General features: G+C 41.0%; 1 protein-coding gene across 2 annotated transcripts in view; it reads left to right on the forward strand.

The window, feature by feature from the left end:
• The first annotated feature begins 1483 nt into the window (after positions 1-1483).
• Positions 1484-21712, forward strand: part of LOC148894711 (ephrin type-A receptor 6-like) — a 164456-nt gene continuing 144227 nt past the window's right edge. For both annotated transcript variants that reach the window (XM_089003194.1, XM_089003196.1), the window contains exons 1-2: positions 1484-1804; positions 17701-17765. In XM_089003194.1, the coding sequence (XP_088859320.1) occupies positions 1726-1804; positions 17701-17765 (144 nt within the window). In that variant the 5' untranslated portion in view covers positions 1484-1725. The remainder of the gene's footprint in view (positions 1805-17700; positions 17766-21712) is intronic.

Raw genomic sequence — 21712 nt, forward strand, 5'->3', positions numbered from 1 at the left:
GAGGCCCCCAGTTTGTGTCCGAGCTCTGGTCGGCCATGGCGCAGTCCTTGGGTGTGCAGGTACACCGCACTATGGCCTACCACCCGCAGGCTAACGGGATGTGCGAACGCTTCCACCGGTCACTGAAAGCCGCGCAACGGGCCGCGCTGTCGGACGGTAACTGGGTCGACCAGCTTCCGTGGGTCCTGCTCGGGTTACGTTCGGCCCCTAAAGAAGACCTTAACGCCGCCCCCGCAGAGTTAGTGCTCGGTCAACCACTCCGCGTTCCTGGTGAATTTCTGCCTGAAGCTTCGGGTGCACCTTCATTCCCCCTTTTGCCAGCAGAGCCCCTGACTCCAGCACCAATTCACCACTGCGTCCCCAAAATATTTGTTCCGTCTGCTCTTAGGTCAGCCCGTTTCGTCTTGGTGCGTCACGATGCCCACCGCTCTCCCCTCCGACCGCCGTACGACGGCCCGTTTAGGGTGCTCGAACACGGTGAAGAGAGTTTTGTGCTCGATATGGGTGGGCGGAGGGAGGGCATTTCAATAGACAGGCTCAAACCGGCTCATTTAGTTGCAGGCGAGGACGTTTCGCCTGCCCAGGCCCCACGTCGCGGACGCCCTCCGAAACCTCCAGCCTCACCGCGGCATGCCAGGGTTGAGTGTCGTTCCCCCACTGAGGTCTCGCCCGAATCACCTTCACCACCGAAAGACGGACTGCGTAGTCGTTGGGGCAGGCTGGTTAAGCCCCCTGCAAAATTTTCACCTTGACCTTCCTTCTGGGTGTTCTGGGGGGGGCTGTGTGGCGGGCACTAGGACCAGGCATCTCACCCAGCAGGTGCAGAGGAGGGGGCGGTTCATGTTACATATATTACACTGCTTTTGCTGTTGAGTTCAGATCCACTTGTTAGCCGTTGGAATAAACACGTCTCCACATTTAATCGTGTGTGCTCATTCCTCAACGGCCACAGAAGGATCATTAATGTAATGAGAATGAGAGAAGAAACACAGGCAAACACAGTGAGAAGTTGCTTCTTCCGCAGGAGAAAGGATTCGAACCCCAAAATTAGAACTGTGAGCTCGATGTGCTGTTAACCAATCTGTTCCACCGTCGTGGTAATTATTGTAGTTATTCCGGATCAGCATATTATGCTACTGTAATCGTCTGGAATCACTTAACATAAATGTGTCCTCACCAGTTTCTCCTGACGCACACAAACACGCACTCGCACGCGCACACATTACCTTGTCAGCTAACCCCCTCTAGTGCCGATCCTCCTGTACAGATGCGCACAGTCTCCGTCGCCGCTCGCTTCGATCATCCCCTCCTCGTGTGCCCTCTTCAATCGTCATCCTTTCTGAATCCCGCTCGCTGCAGCAGCGGTCAGGACAGGAGTCGCGTATTGGAGCATGATCGGGACACCACTGCGTGAGAGATGAAGCCCCGGCGCAAATATATTTGTGCGATGCTTGAAGTGCTACAGTAACTTGGAGCGAGGCTGGAAATCTGCGAAGTTTTGAAGCAGTTTATTATTTCATTGATCTTTTGTCAACGTACCTCTTGGCACCTGTATTGCTGCTGCACAGTGAAGGGATCGATCTCGTGATGAGCAACCTACGGGATTAAATGTAATCAGGAGCAGAGCAGGCATTGCTTTTTTGGACGACCCTTTCGTGTTTTTTTTCTTCCCGGTCACGCTCGCTCTCAGCTCCACTGCAGTCTGTGACCGACGTTGCAGCAGATATGAGTGTCGGACCAAGATTTGTCCCCGTTGTACTTTTTCTTGGAATTGTCCTCACTCGCTGTGGCTACTGCAAACAAGGTGAGAGACTTTTACGCATGCAGCTTCTTGGGTCTTCATTGGAGACACGTTACAATGCATGACTGCAAAAAAAGTATTTGACATCATCCCTAATTTGCGTACACGTGTTTCAAATGAAAAAAAAAAAATCTCACTTTTGGAATGTGGTTGTGCTTTAGAAAGTTAGGTTTAAATTTCTCTTTAAATCTGTTCTAAACGACATTGTAAATTGTAACTGTAAAGAATCAAACGCCTTCCTTTTAAATTACCCTTGGGTTTAGGATTATCCGAATACCCCCTCATCCAAATTCTAAGAATATCTGCATTAAAATACTTTCAGTTGTTTGAAACATTATCATTTCAACTTTGCATGAAGATGAATTTATCTCAAAAGTGTTTTCCACGTGACAAACGTTTTGTTTCTTAGGCATCTCCTGTCTAACATGAAAATGTATTTCAAACTTCCATTAGTATACAAACGTGGCGTTAGACAAAGACATGTTGAAAAATTCCCAGCAACAAAATAAGATTGGTGACGAGGTGTAATAGATGATGATTAAATATAAGCTTGGTGTGGGCGAATTTATTTAATTACATATCAATACACACTACAGGACAAGCATAAATGAGAAATAAATTGAGAATGTGCATGTCTGAGTTTGTCATTTTACATAAGAGTTTCATGGTAGATGGCAAAAACAAGTGTCTCAGAGCAAACAACAGGTAAAATTGTCCATTATCTGTGTGGACAAGATCTTTGGCCAAATGTTGGTTACAGACTTCCAGGTGTTTTGGGCTGCATGTCTGCATCAATGTGTTTAAGGTCTTCGGCATGGTGTAAATGTGTGTGTAGTGTCATTGTATTCACACATGCAGCCGTTACTCTGTGTATGTCTGCTGTTGTTGTTGTTGTTGTTTTTTTTTTTTTTTTAATGACGTGATTGCAAGTAAAAGTATTGTCAGCAGTTAGTTTCTTAGTGTCTATTATCTATTTGTCCTTTCAGGTATTTTACTACATTATCTACAGTGACTTTGGTAAACTAGCCTAGTTGTTTGTTTTATATAACCACATGTGTTGAATGAGAGAATGGCTGACTTTGGTCCTTCATGCTTTTATATTGACCACATACGCGAAGAACTCTTGGCACGATTGCTGTCATCTTTCACCGGGTGGCGGAGCGCAGTGGGAAGATTTGTTAAGTTGGTTTATCATGGGTTTATGTGTCAATGTTTCTCACCACACTGCATTGTGGAGGTATTGATTTTGTTTGGTTATTGCCCAATTGAATTCAAAGTGTCCGGTTGTACTGTGTATTGTCATGTGCTAGTTGGAAAATAATCCCTTAATTTCTGGATTGAGGATGCATGTTTTTATCGTCTGCGATTGTTCGTAGCTATTATTCCAAGGATTTTTGCGATGAGTTTGGTAATCGTGTGCTGGATTTTTTAAATATTTCTGCTGATTGCAAGGAAATGGTGGTTGATTAATTGCATCTTGAGGTAAAAGTGACAAGTGCACTGCTTGTCTGCACTGTCAGCACTGTTGATTCAGTATCAATTAGTCGGCATGGCATGAGACAGGGTGCTGATTTCCAGCCACGATTGAACACAATGGCTCGTTTGAGATAAGAAAAACCATGCGATGTAGAGCACCAAGTAAAAACATCACCATAAAGAATGAATACTGAAATTATTAGGATGTCTCTGTTTACCGACAAACTGAGTGAAAACTGGTCCTGTGAACATGAAATTCATTATTTGTCATGAAGCCGTGTCTTATTTTATTGAGGCTTATTGCGCCAAAAGCAATCTATTGTTCTCCCTGTCACTATATGTTTGGAGAATATGAACAAAATGTGTTCTGAATTATTACTTGAATTTATTGGAATTATATTTCCATTGACACTGTGATATTGTTTTATGCCACCTTGGGTTGGTTACCTAATGTGTGTTTTGTAATTGGTTCGATATGACGCAAAAACCAATAGGAGCCCATCATCAGTCATTTATTTTCCCTGTAAATAACATTGAGTAAATTGCGTCAATGGTGGATACTCTCACCATCTATTAAATGATTATTTAAAAAAAACGAAAAAAAAAACACATTGACACCTTTGTGTTTACCATTGTTTTGATGGGTCACTCTGTGTTATCATTGATCATTCACTCACCAATGCTATACAGTACATGACAAATGGCAGCCGTCAATCGCATAAGTCATGATATGATGAAGTTGCATAGCTAGTTGACATGGTCCACAGCATTCAGGTGGCCCAAGATAGCAGTCCACCCGTGATTGTGAAAAAGTTTTTTTTTTTTTCAAAATACCATTTTCCTTTCATTCCTTAGTTGTACTGGTGATGGGAAACGGGAGCTCATATTATTAGACCCATACACCCATCTGTAAATTGCTGCTATGGAAATCAGACCAGGAATTTCGTATGAAAAAAAAATCTTGGCTGTTGGGGAAAAAAATGTCAATGCTCTCTTCATGTCAACATTCAGTCCATGAACTTTTTTTTCTCCCCCCTAAAGATGACGGCAGCAATCTTCTCGACAATTGCAATTCACTAACCCGTTTCATTGAGATGTTTTGACACAGCACACAGATAATCTCAAAACAAGGTCTTGTGTTCCTTAACTCAGACATTGTTGAGAGTGTAATTGTTCTATGGGGGGCAGAGTTTCAGGAATTACAAATCGGCAATGTAATTTATCCTTGGCCAAGGTGCGAGCCATAAGGAAAATCTCACAGGCTGTGAGAAAGTCCAAAGATATTAAAATTAATATCAGGAATATCCTCAGTTTCTACTGTCGGGTAGTATGGAAACAGTACAACAAAATGCTAAGTGTGTGTTTGCAATAAATATGGCAATTATTCTTTTTAGTTATTTTGATCTCTGTAGCTTGTTCCGTTTATCTCAATTTCGAACCCTTTAATTCAATTGAGTAGAAATCAATATGTCAATCAAGGCTTCAAATCGACAATTTGCATGCCGAAGGAGCGCCTGTGTGCAGTTGAATTTTTAATGCAGAGAAAATAAACTGGTTTCTTTTCCACTCTTGTTTTATAATATATATTTCGACCAATGCATTTAAAAGAAAATTAATGCATGTACCCACTCTTAATGATGCCATCCAACAAATATTTGTCTTTTATTGTTTGGGTGGTGAAATACACTGTATGTGCGTACATATATTTGCAACTTTGAAAAATTGAGACATCATGAACGCAGGCCTTGTGTCTAAGTTAATGTAACATAGAATGACGACCACATTTTTTTTCTTAGTTGCCTCCCGCTTTACATGTGTCCTTGACCTTATTATACTGTATTTCAGGCAATGCTTAGAAGCCAGTCTTTACTCATCCATTGAACACTAAATGAAATCTAATCACCATTTATACACGCCCTTCTTTAGCCAAGAGGTCAGCAATCTTTTAAAAAATGAGAGCTACTTCATGAATACTGTTTGATGCTTCTGAAGTTGTTGTCAATAATAACCACATATATTTATAGATAACAATTTTGAGAAAATTTAATGCTGGAAGAGCGCACCATTTCTGACAAATGCTACTGGGTTACAGGTGCCGCATGAAAGATATCACTTAAAGGACAACCGACGTCTCCGGACAAGTTGTGTCCATAATTTGTAAAATGGCTTCAAATGACTTCTACTGAGCGTATTTTACAAAGATTCCACCGCATATAGCTATATTTTACGTTTTAAGACTCGCGCTGAATATTCAGGATGTCTTGTTTTTGAGTTGGTGACGAGTCCCTACGTGACGTCACTAAAGGACCGCCCTTTACCGTAAAAAAGACGCATTGTAGCGGTCTTTCCATCACGTCAATATATTTTGCTGTATTTGTTTGGTCTGGGGACCTCGTGTTGCACCCAAAAGCCGCCAGAAGAGGGTGTCCAAGCGCCATATGAGGAATTTATCAACCTGTGGAAACGGAGGTGGCCACAGGAGGTCGCCATTTTGTGCCTCTTTTTTTGGGTGAGAGATTTTCCCCCAATGTTACCTCAAAATGGCACAAATAAATTATTTAATCGATTGCAAACATGTATGCTTTCCTATTCAGAACTATTTGAATCATATTCATTACTGGATGTGGAACAAAATAACATATTCTCTGAATCTGAAGCCATTTTTTTGATTCACTAGCAATGCAAGACGTCTTGGCGTGACGTCACAAACTGGGGGCGGGACTTTCTGAAAATCTCAGCTCAATTTTTTGCAGATTTTGGACACTAAGTTATTTTTATTGGTGTTTTGCATTTGACTAAAAATATCATACTGCGTGTTTTGGGTATGTTAGATGCTATAAAACGTTTTTTCTGGTGTCAGTTAAAAAACAAAAAAGTGATGTCGGTTGTCCTTTAAGGATGACACAAAAGTGCTGGGCAAGAAACCAACATTATATGCAAAATCTAAATTTGTTGATTATTTCACAGAACTCAACTCACTGAAAATGTAAATATTTTTGAGGTACTATGTTTCCTCTGATGTCATTACAAATCCACAAAATATATTCAACATACTCAGTTTGGAGGATAGGGGAGTAAGACATGTCATCTAGTGGTGATTGGTGGCATTGCAACTTAAAACTAGACTCGACTCCTGCACTATGATATCCATAGTCCAGCACACTCAAATTTGCTGATTTATTAGATTTTGTTATCTAAGCCTTTACTGTTTTTCCGTAATAGTTTAGCCGGTTGCTTATCAAATTCATGAATAATTATTTCGAAAAGCAATTCATGACTTTGAAATTGTCGAAATCCTCAGATTTTCAGTTTCCAAAAATAAATATCAAATTTCTGTCGTCTTACAGGAAATCAAAAGGATTTATTTTTGTTTTTTATTCTAAGACATCTGCTCTTACTTTGAAATTCAATGATCAACATCTTCACCTATTTTTTTGACATGATACAATCAGTCGGTATTTGAATCATAGTTATATTTTTTTAATTTCTTTTGCATTGTCACGTTAGAACGTCATTGTTTTATGTGTTTTCGATGCTTGAATTAATCAACAAAATGATCACCAGACTAATCGATTATTTCAAACATTTCATTAATAATTGGAGCACAAACGTTAATTTTCCATTTCACAATTATGTATATCATTTTTTGTTTGACAATACACTACAACAAGTAGTTGGTCATGTAATAATAGTTTGCCTAAAAATTGCAATAAATGATATAGTTGTGTTTAAAAAAAAGTTGCATCTGCGATTCCATGTGGCCTTTGTAGAGGAGGGAGCAAAGACAAACACCTTTCAATCATTAATTCATCCATTGGCGAGTAACCTCACATTGGCCATAATGATCAATGGAAAGAACATTGAAAATATTCTGCTTCGCTATATTTACCTTTTCCGTCTTTCCTCTGGGATGCATTCGTTGTCAGGGGGATGCCGGCCATCTCCTTGTAGATTCTCACAGTTGTCGGTGAAAAATTGCAAAAAAATGTGATGGTGTCTAAATTTATCATTTTTCATCCATTAGTCCCTCTATTTTCTTATCAGTTTAATCCTCACAATGGTCGCGAGGTTTGCCTGAGCCTATCCCAGTCGTCTTCGGACAATAGGCGGGGGAGCACCCTGAACTGGATTCCAGCCAATCTCATATAACATATCAATGAAATATTAATATTACACTTCCATATCGAACACCAGTTCTATTGTTGAAGTGGCATAGCTCACTGCGGTAGTTGATGAGCATTGTAATAAATTAGGAGAAAAAAGGAGGGGAGGGTTAATTAGAGCAAATTGTGCATTGAGTACAATGTTGATGCAACATAAAACATGGCTATTATTTCAGCGTGAACATTTTGAATAAGTGCTGCATCAGCTGTTTTGTGTTGGAGGAGTCAGGGGGAATATTTAAAGCAACTTTGTAATATTTCATATAATTCGTCTGTGTAAGCTCTCAGTCATACAGGAGTGGTTCATTGATGAGAAGGTTTCTTCAGCCGTCATCTGTACAGCTATGATAGGTCCCTACTCTCAGGTCGGGGAGAGCAGGGGACCACTCCCTGTGGCCGGCGCCGCCATGTCTGGACATTAGGGATATATAAATAGGGCCGATACGACCAGTCAGACTTTAGTTAGCTGACGAAGCCTCTTGGATAGGAGCCGAAACGTCCGACACCTTCAAAAAAGTACAGATGACGGCTGAAGAAACCTTCTCATTGATATTTCATATAATGCACGGAAGCACTTGAGATCTCTTTAATGATGTGCCATTGCCATCTAATCAGCATATCGGAAACATTTCTCAAGTGTCACTTTCTTTGAAAAGTATCAACATTGCTTGTCCACCTGCTAAATTGACGGCAGGCAGTAGTGACTCGCCAATGGTACTATCACAGTTTTGGGAGGAATGCAAATTGACATGAAGTAGGAGCTGTAAGAAGCCACCAACGGATATGCTGCTATTTCAGGGTGTTTGAGAGACGTGCGAGGGTTCTCGGACAGACAGCGGATGTCATCATTCCACTAGAGCTCCATTTATTTGTGAGTTGGCCGGCTCATGTTCTATTTATATTAAACCAGTTGAAGTCTCGGCGGACCGACTGCTCCAGGAAGAATCTGTGGGTGCCCTCCTAAAGGATAACTCCATAGAGGATAGGCCAAGGGATTTATGGATATGTATTGTAGGCCAATGGAGAGCACACTGGTGAGGTAATGTACTCTTTCGGAACTACAAAGTTTGGACATGCGATATATAAAACCACGGCAGCATATAAATCTGCCCCTAACGGTTTAGTTTGAAGCTAATAATACTCAATGTTTTATTCCCTCTTCATCAGAAATATTGGTGTTAAATTGATGCATTGTAATTGTCCTACCAAATGTTCAGTGACAGTGTTCTCCCACCCATATTCATTGGATTTTCTTGTTTTTATAATTCAAAGACATTGAAAGTGCCCATCACAGTGTGTAGGTAATCCGGCCAACTGTCAATAATCAGGTCATCCCCTCGGGAAGGGACTGGGCAGGTAAGCAGCGCAACGTGGCCTAATGATGGCCAATTAAACCATTGGCTTTTGCCAGCTAGTCTGTTCAACCTGGCAGTGGCCCTGATGTGACATCCAGAGGCACAGGAAGACAGAGAGAAAAGGGAGCTCTTCCAAATGAAGCTACCGCGAAGCAAATATTAAACCAAACTCCGAGAGCAGAGCGTGCATAAATTGAATAAGTTCAACAAGACTTATTTTCCAGCCTTGATGCCAGCCTTGATGCTATGTCATTGATCAATTGATATTGTAATCTCGTGTTTTCCAATGATTTAGTTTCTCATGTAAGTGGCAAATTAAATGTTTTGTATTTATGCTCTGCTTCCTATTTGCACACATTATTTGCTCTCTCATTGCTGTAAAAAGGCCTTTCAGGAAAAATTGTGCCTTTCAAGGCAGTGAAGATTTCGTCTTCTGCTTGTACAGGAAAAAAAAAAATTTCAAACAATAAAGTGTGGTCTGTCCCTCTCATGTCTGTGGCACCTCTATGTTCGTGATATTACACGATCTCGATCTCAACTTAATTTGTGGGAAGATTCTTGATGTCACACGAGAAATAACATACTATGTGTCTCGAGCAGATATTCAGACTGTTTATGAGTATCAAAACTCATCAAAAAGGTGTTTTGTGGATGAGACATTTTTAATTGACGTTGACAAAGCTGAAATGCATCAGGCCATAATACGATCACTCGAGAGCTGCAAGTGGGCCCACATATTCTCCTTTTCACACTGTAATTTACTCCACACTTCAAATAATCCCAATTCAAAAATTAGCCGATCTACAGATTTGCTAAATTTAAAACATTATTGATGTCTTTCATTGAACATAAAAAAGGAAATTCTAAACTCATTTGCAAAAGGGTAAAACGTGACTTAATTATATTTTCTATACTGTTGAGCAGATGTATGGGTGCAAGGCAGACAGCGTCCCCATGAAGTACAGTGTCATGATCTGGTTGGCGACCAACGGGGGGCGCTGTCGGCCCCGCCTGCACCTGCACAGGTGCTGGTCGTCCTGATCAGATTGGCGACCAACGGGTAGCGACGTCAGCCCTGCCTGCAGCCTCGCAGGTGCTGGTCGTTTTAATCACTGACACTTAAAAGTACACCCAGCACGACCATCCGGTGTCGGTTCATTGTTTGCTGCATGTTTGTTGCATGCATTGTGTATGCTGTGCATGTGTTTGTTTAACCTTGGCGGACTTTTACTTTTGGTCTTCTTTTGATACTTTGTATTTTTTTCCTGTTCAGATGATTTTGATGTTTTACATTTTGTTCCTGCTGACCTTTATTTTAATACAATTTGTCAAACAACCTCCTGCTCCCTCCTGCCTGCTTTTTGGGATCCGCACCCACCATCACCACCTTACAAACCGTGACATACAGTAGATCACATAAAAATGGAGGGAATAATTTTGGGGAAAAATATGAAGTAAGACTGTGGAAACTTGTAAAAGAGTGTACTAAATGTGTGCTTCCTTCTCACTACCACATGCATTAATGTATTAGTATCACAGATCAGCTTTTTAGAAGGTGGCCATATACATCAATGAGCAAAACAAACCTAATGATACGGTTGCACCACCATTTTAGGCTTCTTTAGCCCGGGATAGGCTCATAATTAGAAAAAAAGGTCCCATTTTCCTCTCTGCTTGCCTCAATCTTGTCAATAAACCTCTAAAAGAATGTAAATGACATTTCCCTTCTTTTCGAACGTAGCACTTTATAAATGACAATGATGTATATTGCGCGAGTCGTCATTTGAAGCGATGTCAGTTGCAATTCATACTCCCCAAGTGTAATGACTGCTGATTTATACAGAAAATATTGTTGCTCTGAAAAAAAATTATCGAAATAATCAGACTGTATCCCCCTTGCAGTCCTAAAGGCCATTTTCACAGTTCTACATGGACGTTGTTTATGACAAACCATTGATTTATCAGAAGTGTGCTTATGTAAGCTTGCATGTGTTTTTGTGCGATTTGTTGTGTAATGTTGTCAGTCAACAGTCGCTCAAGAACAGATTTAGGAATTTGCGATTGTGTTGCTTATCATCAGATTCGTCTGTGTAAGCTCTCAGTCGTACAGGAGTGGTCCATCGATGAGAAGGTTTCTTCAGCCGTCATCTGTACAAAAGTGAAGGTTTCGGACGTTTCGCCTCCTATCCAAGAGGCTTCGTCAGCGAACTAAAGTCTGACTGGTCGTATCGGCCCCATTTATATATCCCTAATGTCCAGACCTGGTGGCGCCGGACACAGCTATGATAGGTCCCTACTCTCAGGTTGGGGGGGGGGCGCGGGACCCCCCCCTGTGGCCCCACTGATTGTTCCTACATTCCTGACTAACGATTGGCCTATTACACCCACTCCCCCCGGTATCACCTCATCAGCATAACGACCCTCATCAGCATTGCGAAAGTTGCCTAACCTGTTTTGCCTGAGCAGGCTCTTGTATGAACGATCCAAATTGAACCTCACACCACCAGACCGGTTTAATGAAGGATTTTGTTGTTTTATAAGAATCGCCTCTTTTACCCCCCTTTCAAACCATCTATGTTCTTTCGCTAAGATTTTAACCTCATTGTCGTCAAATGAGTGGTTGCTAGCTTTTAGGTGCAAATGTACTGCCGATTGAGGCCCACTAGTATTATCCCTGCGATGTTGATAAAGTCTTTTTTTGAGAATTTGTTGAGTCTCCCCAATGTACTGCTCTTTACAATTTTCATTCTTACAATGTATGGAATAAACTACATTACTTTGTTTTTCATTTGGTAGCCTATCTTTTGGATGCACTAATTTTTTTTTTCAAGAGAACCAACTAGCCTTCTTGGATTGTAAAGTAATTATAAAAGAGGACAGAGCGCTAAAAACAGAAGTCTTTAGGAAGGCTACGCACACTGACCAATACTTACTTTTTGACTCTAACCACCCTTTACAACATATACTAGGAGTTATCAGAACCCTCCAGCATAGGGCTAAACTAATACCAACTAGCACTGAAGGTAGAGAAAAGGAGTCAAAACATATCAGGAGAGCACTCACTAACTGTGGGTACCCTCAGTGGTCATTCAACAAATGTCAGAAAGAAAGAATAGCGAACGTAACCAATAATTCTCAAGATTCTAAAAGGAGAGGAGTAGCAGTACCGTACATTGCAGGAGTTTCTGAAAAATTACAGAGTCCTTTGGCAACATAAAATTCCTACTTATTTCAAACCGATGAACACGTTAAGGCAAAAATTAGTGCATCCAAAAGATAGGCTACCAAATGAAAAACAAAGTAATGTAGTTTATTCCATACATTGTAAGAATGAAAATTGTAAAGAGCAGTACATTGGGGAGACTCAACAAATTCTCAAAAAAAGACTTTATCAACATCGCAGTTATAATACTAGTGGGCCTCAATCGGCAGTACATTTGCACCTAAAAGCTAGCAACCACTCATTTGACGACAATGACGTTAAAATCTTAGCGAAAGAACATAGATGGTTTGAAAGGGGGGTAAAAGAGGCGATTCTTATAAAACAACAAAATCCTTCATTAAACCGGTCTGGTGGTGTGAGGTTCAATTTGGATCGTTCATACAATAGCCTGCTCAGGCAAAACAGGTTAGGCAACTTTCGCAATGCTGATGAGGGTCGTTATGCTGATGAGGTGATACCGGGGGGAGTGGGTGTAATAGGCCAATCGTTAGTCAGGAATGTAGGAACAATCAGTGGGGCCACAGGGGGGGGTCCCGCGCCCCCCCCCAACCTGAGAGTAGGGACCTATCATAGCTGTGTCCGGCGCCACCAGGTCTGGACATTAGGGATATATAAATGGGGCCGATACGACCAGTCAGACTTTAGTTCGCTGACGAAGCCTCTTGGATAGGAGGCGAAACGTCCGAAACCTTCACTTTTGTACAGATGACGACTGAAGAAACCTTCTCATCGATGGACCACTCCTGTACGACTGAGAGTTTACACAGACGTATTGCTGCCAACTTTGGGAGAGACATCCTTCTGCTGGTACGTAACTTAGAAAAGGCCACCTTTAAATTAGCTGATTTAAAGAACCACCTCAGATTCAATCTTAGATGTAGACAGAGCCGGTTAATTCCTAAATGCTTGAAGCAAGCACCCCTGGAACCCGGATACTTAGCCGATAAAATGCAACAAAATTATACCAGGAAAATTCTAAATTTGCGAATTAGGAGACTTAACATAGAGATAAAAAACAAACAGTCAGAAATAGAAACTTATTATCAGCGATTACAAACTAATCTTACCCACAAAATCTATCAGGAAGTGTGTGAATTTACTAAATCCGGTTATATGAGGCACCACAGCAAAACCAAAGAGAGACAAAAGGGTAAATTTCAAAAATTACTTTTACTGAAACAATCTCAGCTACTGGTAAACACGCGTAAAATTAGGTATGAACAGTTTGCAAGGGAGAATTGGATCAAAAATTTGTCAGACAGAGATCTCTCAGAGACAGAAAAGGCGGTACTTACCAAAGGTTTAAATTTCTCAGTGACTCCTAAAACTATACCTACAATAGATTATATCACAGCTACTGAATCGGCTATTAAAAATAACAAACTTTCGTATGCAGAGGCAGATGATCTACGCATTAAAATATCAGCTCTTCTCAGTAGTGCCAAACTTCCTCCGTCCAACATAACATTAGAAGAGAGAAAGGCGTTAACTACTCTACAAAAAGACAAAAATATTACTATTTTGCCAGCAGACAAGGGCAGATGCACAGTGCTGCTCAACACATTGGATTATGAAGACAAAATAAATAGGTTAATCAGTGATTCTAACACGTATGAGCAACTAAAAAGGGACCCTTCCAATAGATACAAGAAAGAAATGATTGACTGTCTCCAAAAGCTAGAGAAAGGAAAACATATAGACAAACAGATGTATTTTAGATTATACCCGGGAGAGGCCACGCCATGTATCTATGGCCTGCCAAAAATACATAAAGAAGGGTTCCCCCTCCGACCCATTGTTTGTAGCATTGACTCCTCTACATACAATGTAGCCAAATATTTAAAAACTATTTTAGCTCCGTTGGTTGGTAACACAGAATACCACGTAGAGAACACCACAGGGTTTGTAGAGAGGATCAAAGACCTCATATTGGAACCTGAGGAAACTTTGGCATCATACGATGTGACTTCTCTCTTTACATCTGTCCCAACCCCAGCAGCAGTCTCAGTGGTGAGGACGAGGCTGCTGGCGGATGTTTCTCTGCATGAAAGAACCAAACTGAAACCGGATCACATCTGCCAATTATTAGAAATCTGCCTTAATACTACGTATTTTCAATTTCGGGAAAAATTTTATAAACAAATCCATGGTTGTGCTATGGGCTCACCAGTTTCACCCATAGTGGCTAATCTTTACATGGAAGAGATGGAGAAACAGGCCCTCACATCCTTCCCAGGGACAAAACCTAGACACTGGACGATACTTTTGTCATAATTAAGAAACAAGAAATTCAATCCTTCACAGATCATCTCAACTCTGTAGACTTCAACATTAAATTTACTCGTGAGGACATTCAAGAGAACCAACTAGCCTTCTTGGATTGTAAAGTAATTATAAAAGAGGACAGAGCGCTAAAAACAGAAGTCTTTAGGAAGGCTACGCACACTGACCAATACTTACTTTTTGACTCTAACCACCCTTTACAACATAAACTAGGAGTTATCAGAACCCTCCAGCATAGGGCTAAACTAATACCAACTAGCACTGAAGGTAGAGAAAAGGAGTCAAAACATATCAGGAGAGCACTCACTAACTGTGGGTACCCTCAGTGGTCATTCAACAAATGTCAGAAAGAAAGAATAGCGAACGAAACCAATAATTCTCAAGATTCTAAAAGGAGAGGAGTAGCAGTACCGTACATTGCAGGAGTTTCTGAAAAATTACAAAGAGTCCTTTGGCAACATAAAATTCCTACTTATTTCAAACCGATAAACACGTTAAGGCAAAAATTAGTGCATCCAAAAGATAGGCTACCAAATGAAAAACAAAGTAATGTAGTTTATTCCATACATTGTAAGAATGAAAATTGTAAAGAGCAGTACATTGGGGAGACTCAACAAATTCTCAAAAAAAGACTTTATCAACATCGCAGGGATAATACTAGTGGGCCTCAATCGGCAGTACATTTGCACCTAAAAGCTACTAACCACTCATTTGACGACAATGAGGTTAAAATCTTAGCGAAAGAACATAGATGGTTTGAAAGGGGGGTAAAAGAGGCGATTCTTATAAAACAACAAAATCCTTCATTAAACCGGTCTGGTGGTGTGAGGTTCAATTTGGATCGTTCATACAATAGCCTGCTCAGGCAAAACAGGTTAGGCAACTTTCGCAATGCTGATGAGGGTCGTTATGCTGATGAGGTGATACCGGGGGGAGTGGGTGTAATAGGCCAATCGTTAGTCAGGAATGTAGGAACAATCAGTGGGGCCACAGGGGGGGGTCCCGCGCCCCCCCCCAACCTGAGAGTAGGGACCTATCATAGCTGTGTCCGGCGCCACCAGGTCTGGACATTAGGGATATATAAATGGGGCCGATACGACCAGTCAGACTTTAGTTCGCTGACAAAGCCTCTTGGATAGGAGGCGAAACGTCCGAAACCTTCACTTTTGTACAGATGACGGCTGAAGAAACCTTCTCATCGATTATCATCAGATTCTATTTTGATGACTCTTGCAGATAAATCTGTTATGCGATTCCAACCAATTCAAGTCTCGCTTGTAGTATCATTGTTGCTCTTTTATAAACTCTCCGAAATGTTGGCATAAAAACATTTATAATTGCTTTATTATACCAGAGATGTTCGACACCACTTTTTTTCTTTCAGACCAATACAGTACAAGTTGTTTTTTCACAGATACCAATACCAAGTATGTATAAATAAAGTACGTACGTAAAGTACGTAAAATACAACATAATTGAACTAAATGACAGATAGGGCGGCCCGGTAGTCGAATGGTTAGCACGCCAACTTTATAGTGCAGACGTGTGGGTTCAATTCTAGTTCGTGTCTGTCGATGTGGAGTTTCCATGGCCACCCCTGGTCTGCGTGAGTTTTCTCTGGGTCATCCGGTTTCCTCTCGAATTCCCCCCAAAAATGAATGTCAGGCTGACTGAACACTCCAAATTTTCCCTAGATGTGAGTGTGAGGACGAATGTTGGTTCATTTCTGTGTGTCATGAAACTGAATTAGCTGCCAAGCGTTTCATGATGTCCCCCGCCTACTGCCCTATGACAACTGGGATAGGCTCTGGCATTCCCCACAAACATAGTGAGCATAAAACGGTTCTGAAAAATCAATGAATTAATGTTTTTTGAAACTTTTGACTCGAGTGTTGTTCTTTAACCGATGATAAATGCAATGTATTTGAATCAGGATTTTTTTTTATTATACTTGACATTGTGGCTGACAATAACATTAACTATACTTTTTTGGTTGTTCATTCTGGACCGTTTTTGGTGAACACTTGGGCCTGAAATGCTACTGTATTTTAATATCAGCCATAATAATGGTACCTGGAATGCTACATAATATAATTGCTGGTTTTGACTGTCTTATAGTGCCAGTTTTGCACAAGTGTAGTTCAGTTCCAGTCGGACACACAGAATGAACGTTTCCTGTTTTGGCTGTTTCTAAAAGTCACCTTTTTATAACGGATTTCTCCAGCCTCACAATGCAGAGACGCATGGTTCGATTCCGGCTCCGGCCTTCCTGTGTGGATTTTTCATGGTCTGTCCATGACTGAATCGATTTTTTTCCAGATATTCCAGTTTCCACCCACATTCCAATAATCTGAATGTTGGGTTAATTGTGTAGATGTTTCCTTACTGAGACAGTCAGCACAAATGGTTGTTTCTACATGTGTGCATTACGATTGACTGGCAAACGGTTCAGGGTGTACTTCCCAATGACATCAGGGATAGACTCCAGCACACATCGAGGTCTTTGGGAGGATAAGTGCATCAAAAATGGGTGAATGGGTGGATTTCTAAATATAACCTGTCGTCAGTTATTCTCATAACATTCCCCCAACTATGGTTCTTGTAATCTTGGTAATGAACCCCATATTGTGGATGGGCGCACCCCATAGTAAAGGGCAGTGGGATGTGCCAGGGTTCATTTACATGAGACGGAACGACTTCCCATACAGCACACTGACATCAGCTGGTCTCAATAATGTGAAAATAAACTTTCTTTCACGGTCTTTTAGCTACTTTTTAATGCAATAGCGTCATTAAAACACACAGGAACGATTTCCAATCTCATCTCATCTCTCATCTCATCTCATTTTCCGTACCGCTTATTCCTCATTAGGGTCGCAGGGGTTGCTGGAGCCTATCTCAGCTGGCTTCGGGCACGAGGCGGGGGACACCCTGAATTGGTTGCCAGCCAATCGCAGGGCACACCCAGCCAATCGCAGGGCACACACCAATCATGAATCAATTTTTTTTTTCAAACACAGAGTATTTCCATCGCAAGGTTGGATTGCAGCTGGATTTGCGTTTATATCTCAGTCGCACAGCAAAGGAAGCTAAGGTTGTGGCTGAAAATGACTCAAAACAGTGGATGGCAGGCAATGGGACAGACTGTTGACAGCAATTTGAGGGCAATCTATCAGTACCAAAATTGTGTGGCAAGTGGAAGCCCTCTTGTTCTTCATGTTTGTGTTGCCACACTGATAAATATTCATCCAAGAAAACTCATTCCTGTGATGATACAATGCCTAAATGAACATGTTTCTGACTGATATTTCAATTTCCAGTGTGAAAATGGAACTTTTGTGCACTGACAGATGGATAATGGGTAGATTTAACCCCCTCTTCCCCCTTTTTTCATTTTAGTTGTGCTGCTGGATACAACGTCTGTGCTAGGAGAGCTCGGATGGAAGACCTTCCCTATGAATGGGGTAAGAGTTCTGTGCCCAAGTATTGCAATTACTGTGTTTACTCTCCATGTTGTTTGGTTGTTGTTGTTGTTTTTGGGGGGGCATTGTTCTTTGTTGCGTACGTCTTTGTTTTCGGTCAAACGACTCTCTGGCCTCGTGGGAAACAAGGTAACTTGGAAACACATAATGAGAGCACATCTCTTAGGAGGCTTTTATAATGTAGTTCAATCTTTTCTTGTCACTTCCTTTCCTTTCACAGCCAAGCCGCCGCAACATTTCACTCCCTTAAACGTGGACTGGGGGGGTGAAGAAAATTGGGTGGCCATTAGTCCAAATGTCCAGCAGTAGCTATAATAAGTATAAATACACACGGCATCTACAGGAAAGCAAAGCAATGTTAAGTGAATAAAATTTCACTGTGCATTTGGACCTCGTTTCACCTTTGGTTCCCAGTCCTCCAATACAAGAGAAAAACGATTGCATGCACTGTGCCAAATTCTGTATTTATGATGGTCCAGTACTCAAAAAGGAGATCTCCATTTCACTCATATCATACCTGACTGAAAATGTTAAAACAGGTGTCATGTCATATGAAGGTGTTGCTTTCACTCAATAATAATAATAATAATAATAATAATAATAATAATAATAATAATAATAATAATAATAATTATTATTATTATTATTATAATAATAATATATATTGTGATGAAGGTAAACTATTATGCGGCCTCATCATCTCTGTGATAACAATGCCAATTATAAGTCTTCTTCTGGTTGGTGTTTCCTTTTGAGTGGACCTACAGCGAACAAAAGTCTAGGGGCATTACTTTCATGCTTAGTGAAAGATTGAAGGATGTGCATGGGTGGAGATGTCATTCTTTTGGCATTTTCTAATATGATTAGAATTGCTATGAGAATGAATACAACCGAGGTTTTGGATTGCCAGCCAATTCTAGAGGCTTCTCATTGTTTTTAAATTACAAGTGAAGTGCACGGTCTACTTGGTTGAAGCATGATGGACTCGCGCACTGAGGTCTATGCGGAAGATTGGCTCACCAAAGTACATTTTTAAGTAACTGCAACATGATCTTTGCCGAGGGTCCGCCATAACGAACTGTGCATCTGTGTAACAATAATAATAATAATAATACATTTAATTTACATGCGCCTTTCTGAACACTCAAGGACACTTTACAACAAAGACAACACACAAAACAGTAAAATCATGCATAAAACAATAAATAATAAAACAGCATAATAATTTAGACCATGAAAGCAAGTTTAAACAGGTGGGTTTTCAGGTGAGATTTGAAAGTAGGAAGTACGAAGGGAGTCAATGTTGCAACCCCCCCGCTACATACACACACACACACACACACACACACGCGCACACACACACACACACACACACACACACACACACACACACACACACACACACACACACACACACACACACACACACACACACACACACACAAACGCACACATGCACCAAATAGGCATTGGACCACTTGCACAAAAACTTGGACCTCTTCGAGCTGATCTAAAGTCAAGTCTACTTTCAATCACCAAATCATCAGGTGGACCAGGACTGATGATAGAAAATTCCCTTAATCTGCAAGAATGCAAGGGTTTAGTGCCATCTTGCAAATTAAACACTGCACGCGTAACTTAAAACACCACAACAATCCTGATGAAACAATTACGATGCATGCGTATTTTCTAGGGAAACACGCTTCTCTGTGTGACATTCTTGTTGCTTGTGACCTAAAGACCCACTATTGATGTTGCCCTTCTCAAGATTTGGCATGTCACTGCCTGTTCCGATAATGCTCAAGTACACTTCTGAGCAAAGTGTCCCATAATGTCCCTTCTTGACTCGAAGAGAAGTTTAGCATTTCACATGTTGCACCTGCTTTACTTCGATGTTTGAAAATAGTATGTTCGTGTAGTAACTGCAGTTGGAACACTGGTGCCAAACTCAAGGCCCGTGGGCCAGATCCAGCCTGCCACGCCATTTTATGTGGCCCTCGAAAGCAAATCATGTATCACCTGCTGTGACCCTTGCTAAAATCTATACCCAAATGTCAAATTGGCAATGAAGTTTTGCAATAATTTCCCTCTTTACACTCATTTTAACAATAATTCTCCGGCAGTGGCCTGTGACAAAAAAATTCGTTTGACACCATGTTTTTATAGACTGTATTTAACACAATGTTTCATGCAGGCACTTCTCCCATATCTCCATGACCTGAGCCTCTCTTACTTTGAGTATCGACTACTTAAATGATCCTCTTCAGCAAATCCTTGAGGTCCTCCCTTTTCCTTTGCGCTCCTCTCTCCATGCAACGTTTGCAGTAACCCATATCAGGGTTATGGGGGTGATTACATCATGTAGGTCGTGGTGACAGCCAGCCAGAGTATTGAGGAAAAGGCAAGGGGAGGCCAGCGCCTCCATGATTAAGCTGTCAGCCCTCTCCCCTCCTCACTCATCCACTATCCACGGATTTAGCATTAATATTTAATGCATCAAGGTGAGAGGGCCTGAGGGAAGGTGTGAAGATCTTGGGAGGTAAAATACTTTAAAATCCCTTCTCTTCCTGGGACCTGGCAAGAGGAAGTCAATCCCCACCATATTAGAAAGAGCCTGGTATCAGGCAGGTTGAGTAAGCCACCTTGTAGCTGCCGCCGGGAATGTATTAGAGGTTGCTTGACATATAAACTGTAACTCACAATTTATGAATGTATGAAATGTATGAACATATAACAGTAATGATATGAATAAAAACAAGGATGACAATCATAATCATTATTATTATCATCATGAATAATACATGGGAGTTCATGGAGGCAGTGTCGATTAATGGAGTTATTGCTGCCACAGTAGGTCTTTCAAGTCATGACGCACAAAAAAAAGTATTTTTTTTCAGATGAGAGTTTTATCTGAAATCCATAATTTTAGGTCAGGTGAGGCATACAACTCGAATTGTGGGCTTTCTTTTACATGATCAAAGCTATGATGAATCGTGAAAAAAACTCAAGGTTAATGAATGAAGGAAAGATTGAGTGAGGTGAAGGTAGAGAGGTCTGATCTGGCGTCTGCATGGAGCCACATTAAGTCCTAGTCCTTATGGGCAAACACTCTGCTTAAGTATTCATGATTCATTTCCCTTTTGCCGTATGGGTGAATTCAGAGGAGGGTGGGGGCAGAATGGAGCAAAATCCAAAGTACCGTATTTTAGAAATGCCTTCATGAATAGAAGGAATTGGACTTGTCCATAAATGATAAATTTGTACACACTTTAGCGAAATCTCAGGCTGTCGTGAGCATTATAACTCCTTGACAAGAAGCATTAAAGAAAAGCTTCGCACTTGAATCAGAATCAGATTCAGAAAGCCTTTAATCGTGCCACAATGGGGAAATTTGCAGTCCACAGCAGCAATTTGAAAGAGGCTGGGGGAGTTGAATATATGCAAAGCAGCAAAGTGGTGCTGAAAAAATGAAACAGCGGGCCGAATTATTTCTGTTATTTTAAAGGTGGTTTCTGTCACCATTGGGAAAATGTCATTGTGCTTCCCTGCGGTGTTGCAACATCTTTTATAGCATTACGTTTTACGGCAGTAGAGTTCACGTGCCAAGGTGATGTGTATGCCACCTCTCCCTGTCATAACTTCGAAAGAGTTCATGAATAAACTCGACTCGGATCATTTCACAGCTTCTCAAGAAAGACTTTTTCTCGAAATGCTTAACCGACAAACCAACCCGCATTTTATCTCAAAGCACACTTATCTGCAAACTTGATATGATTACTGAATAAATGTTACCCTCTGAAGAGGACTGACACAGTTTTATGACAGGATATCGCATGATGGCCTGCAGTGGGTTAAAAAAGAAATATAATATGGAAAAACTCAGCTTTCCCCAATGGAGGATTTGAAATAGGTAGGATGATTTAGCATGG

This window comes from Hippocampus bargibanti, linkage group LG08 (genome assembly GCF_051943395.1).
Source record: "Hippocampus bargibanti isolate YZ-2025 linkage group LG08, ASM5194339v1, whole genome shotgun sequence".
NCBI classification, from domain to species: Eukaryota; Metazoa; Chordata; class Actinopteri; order Syngnathiformes; family Syngnathidae; genus Hippocampus; species Hippocampus bargibanti.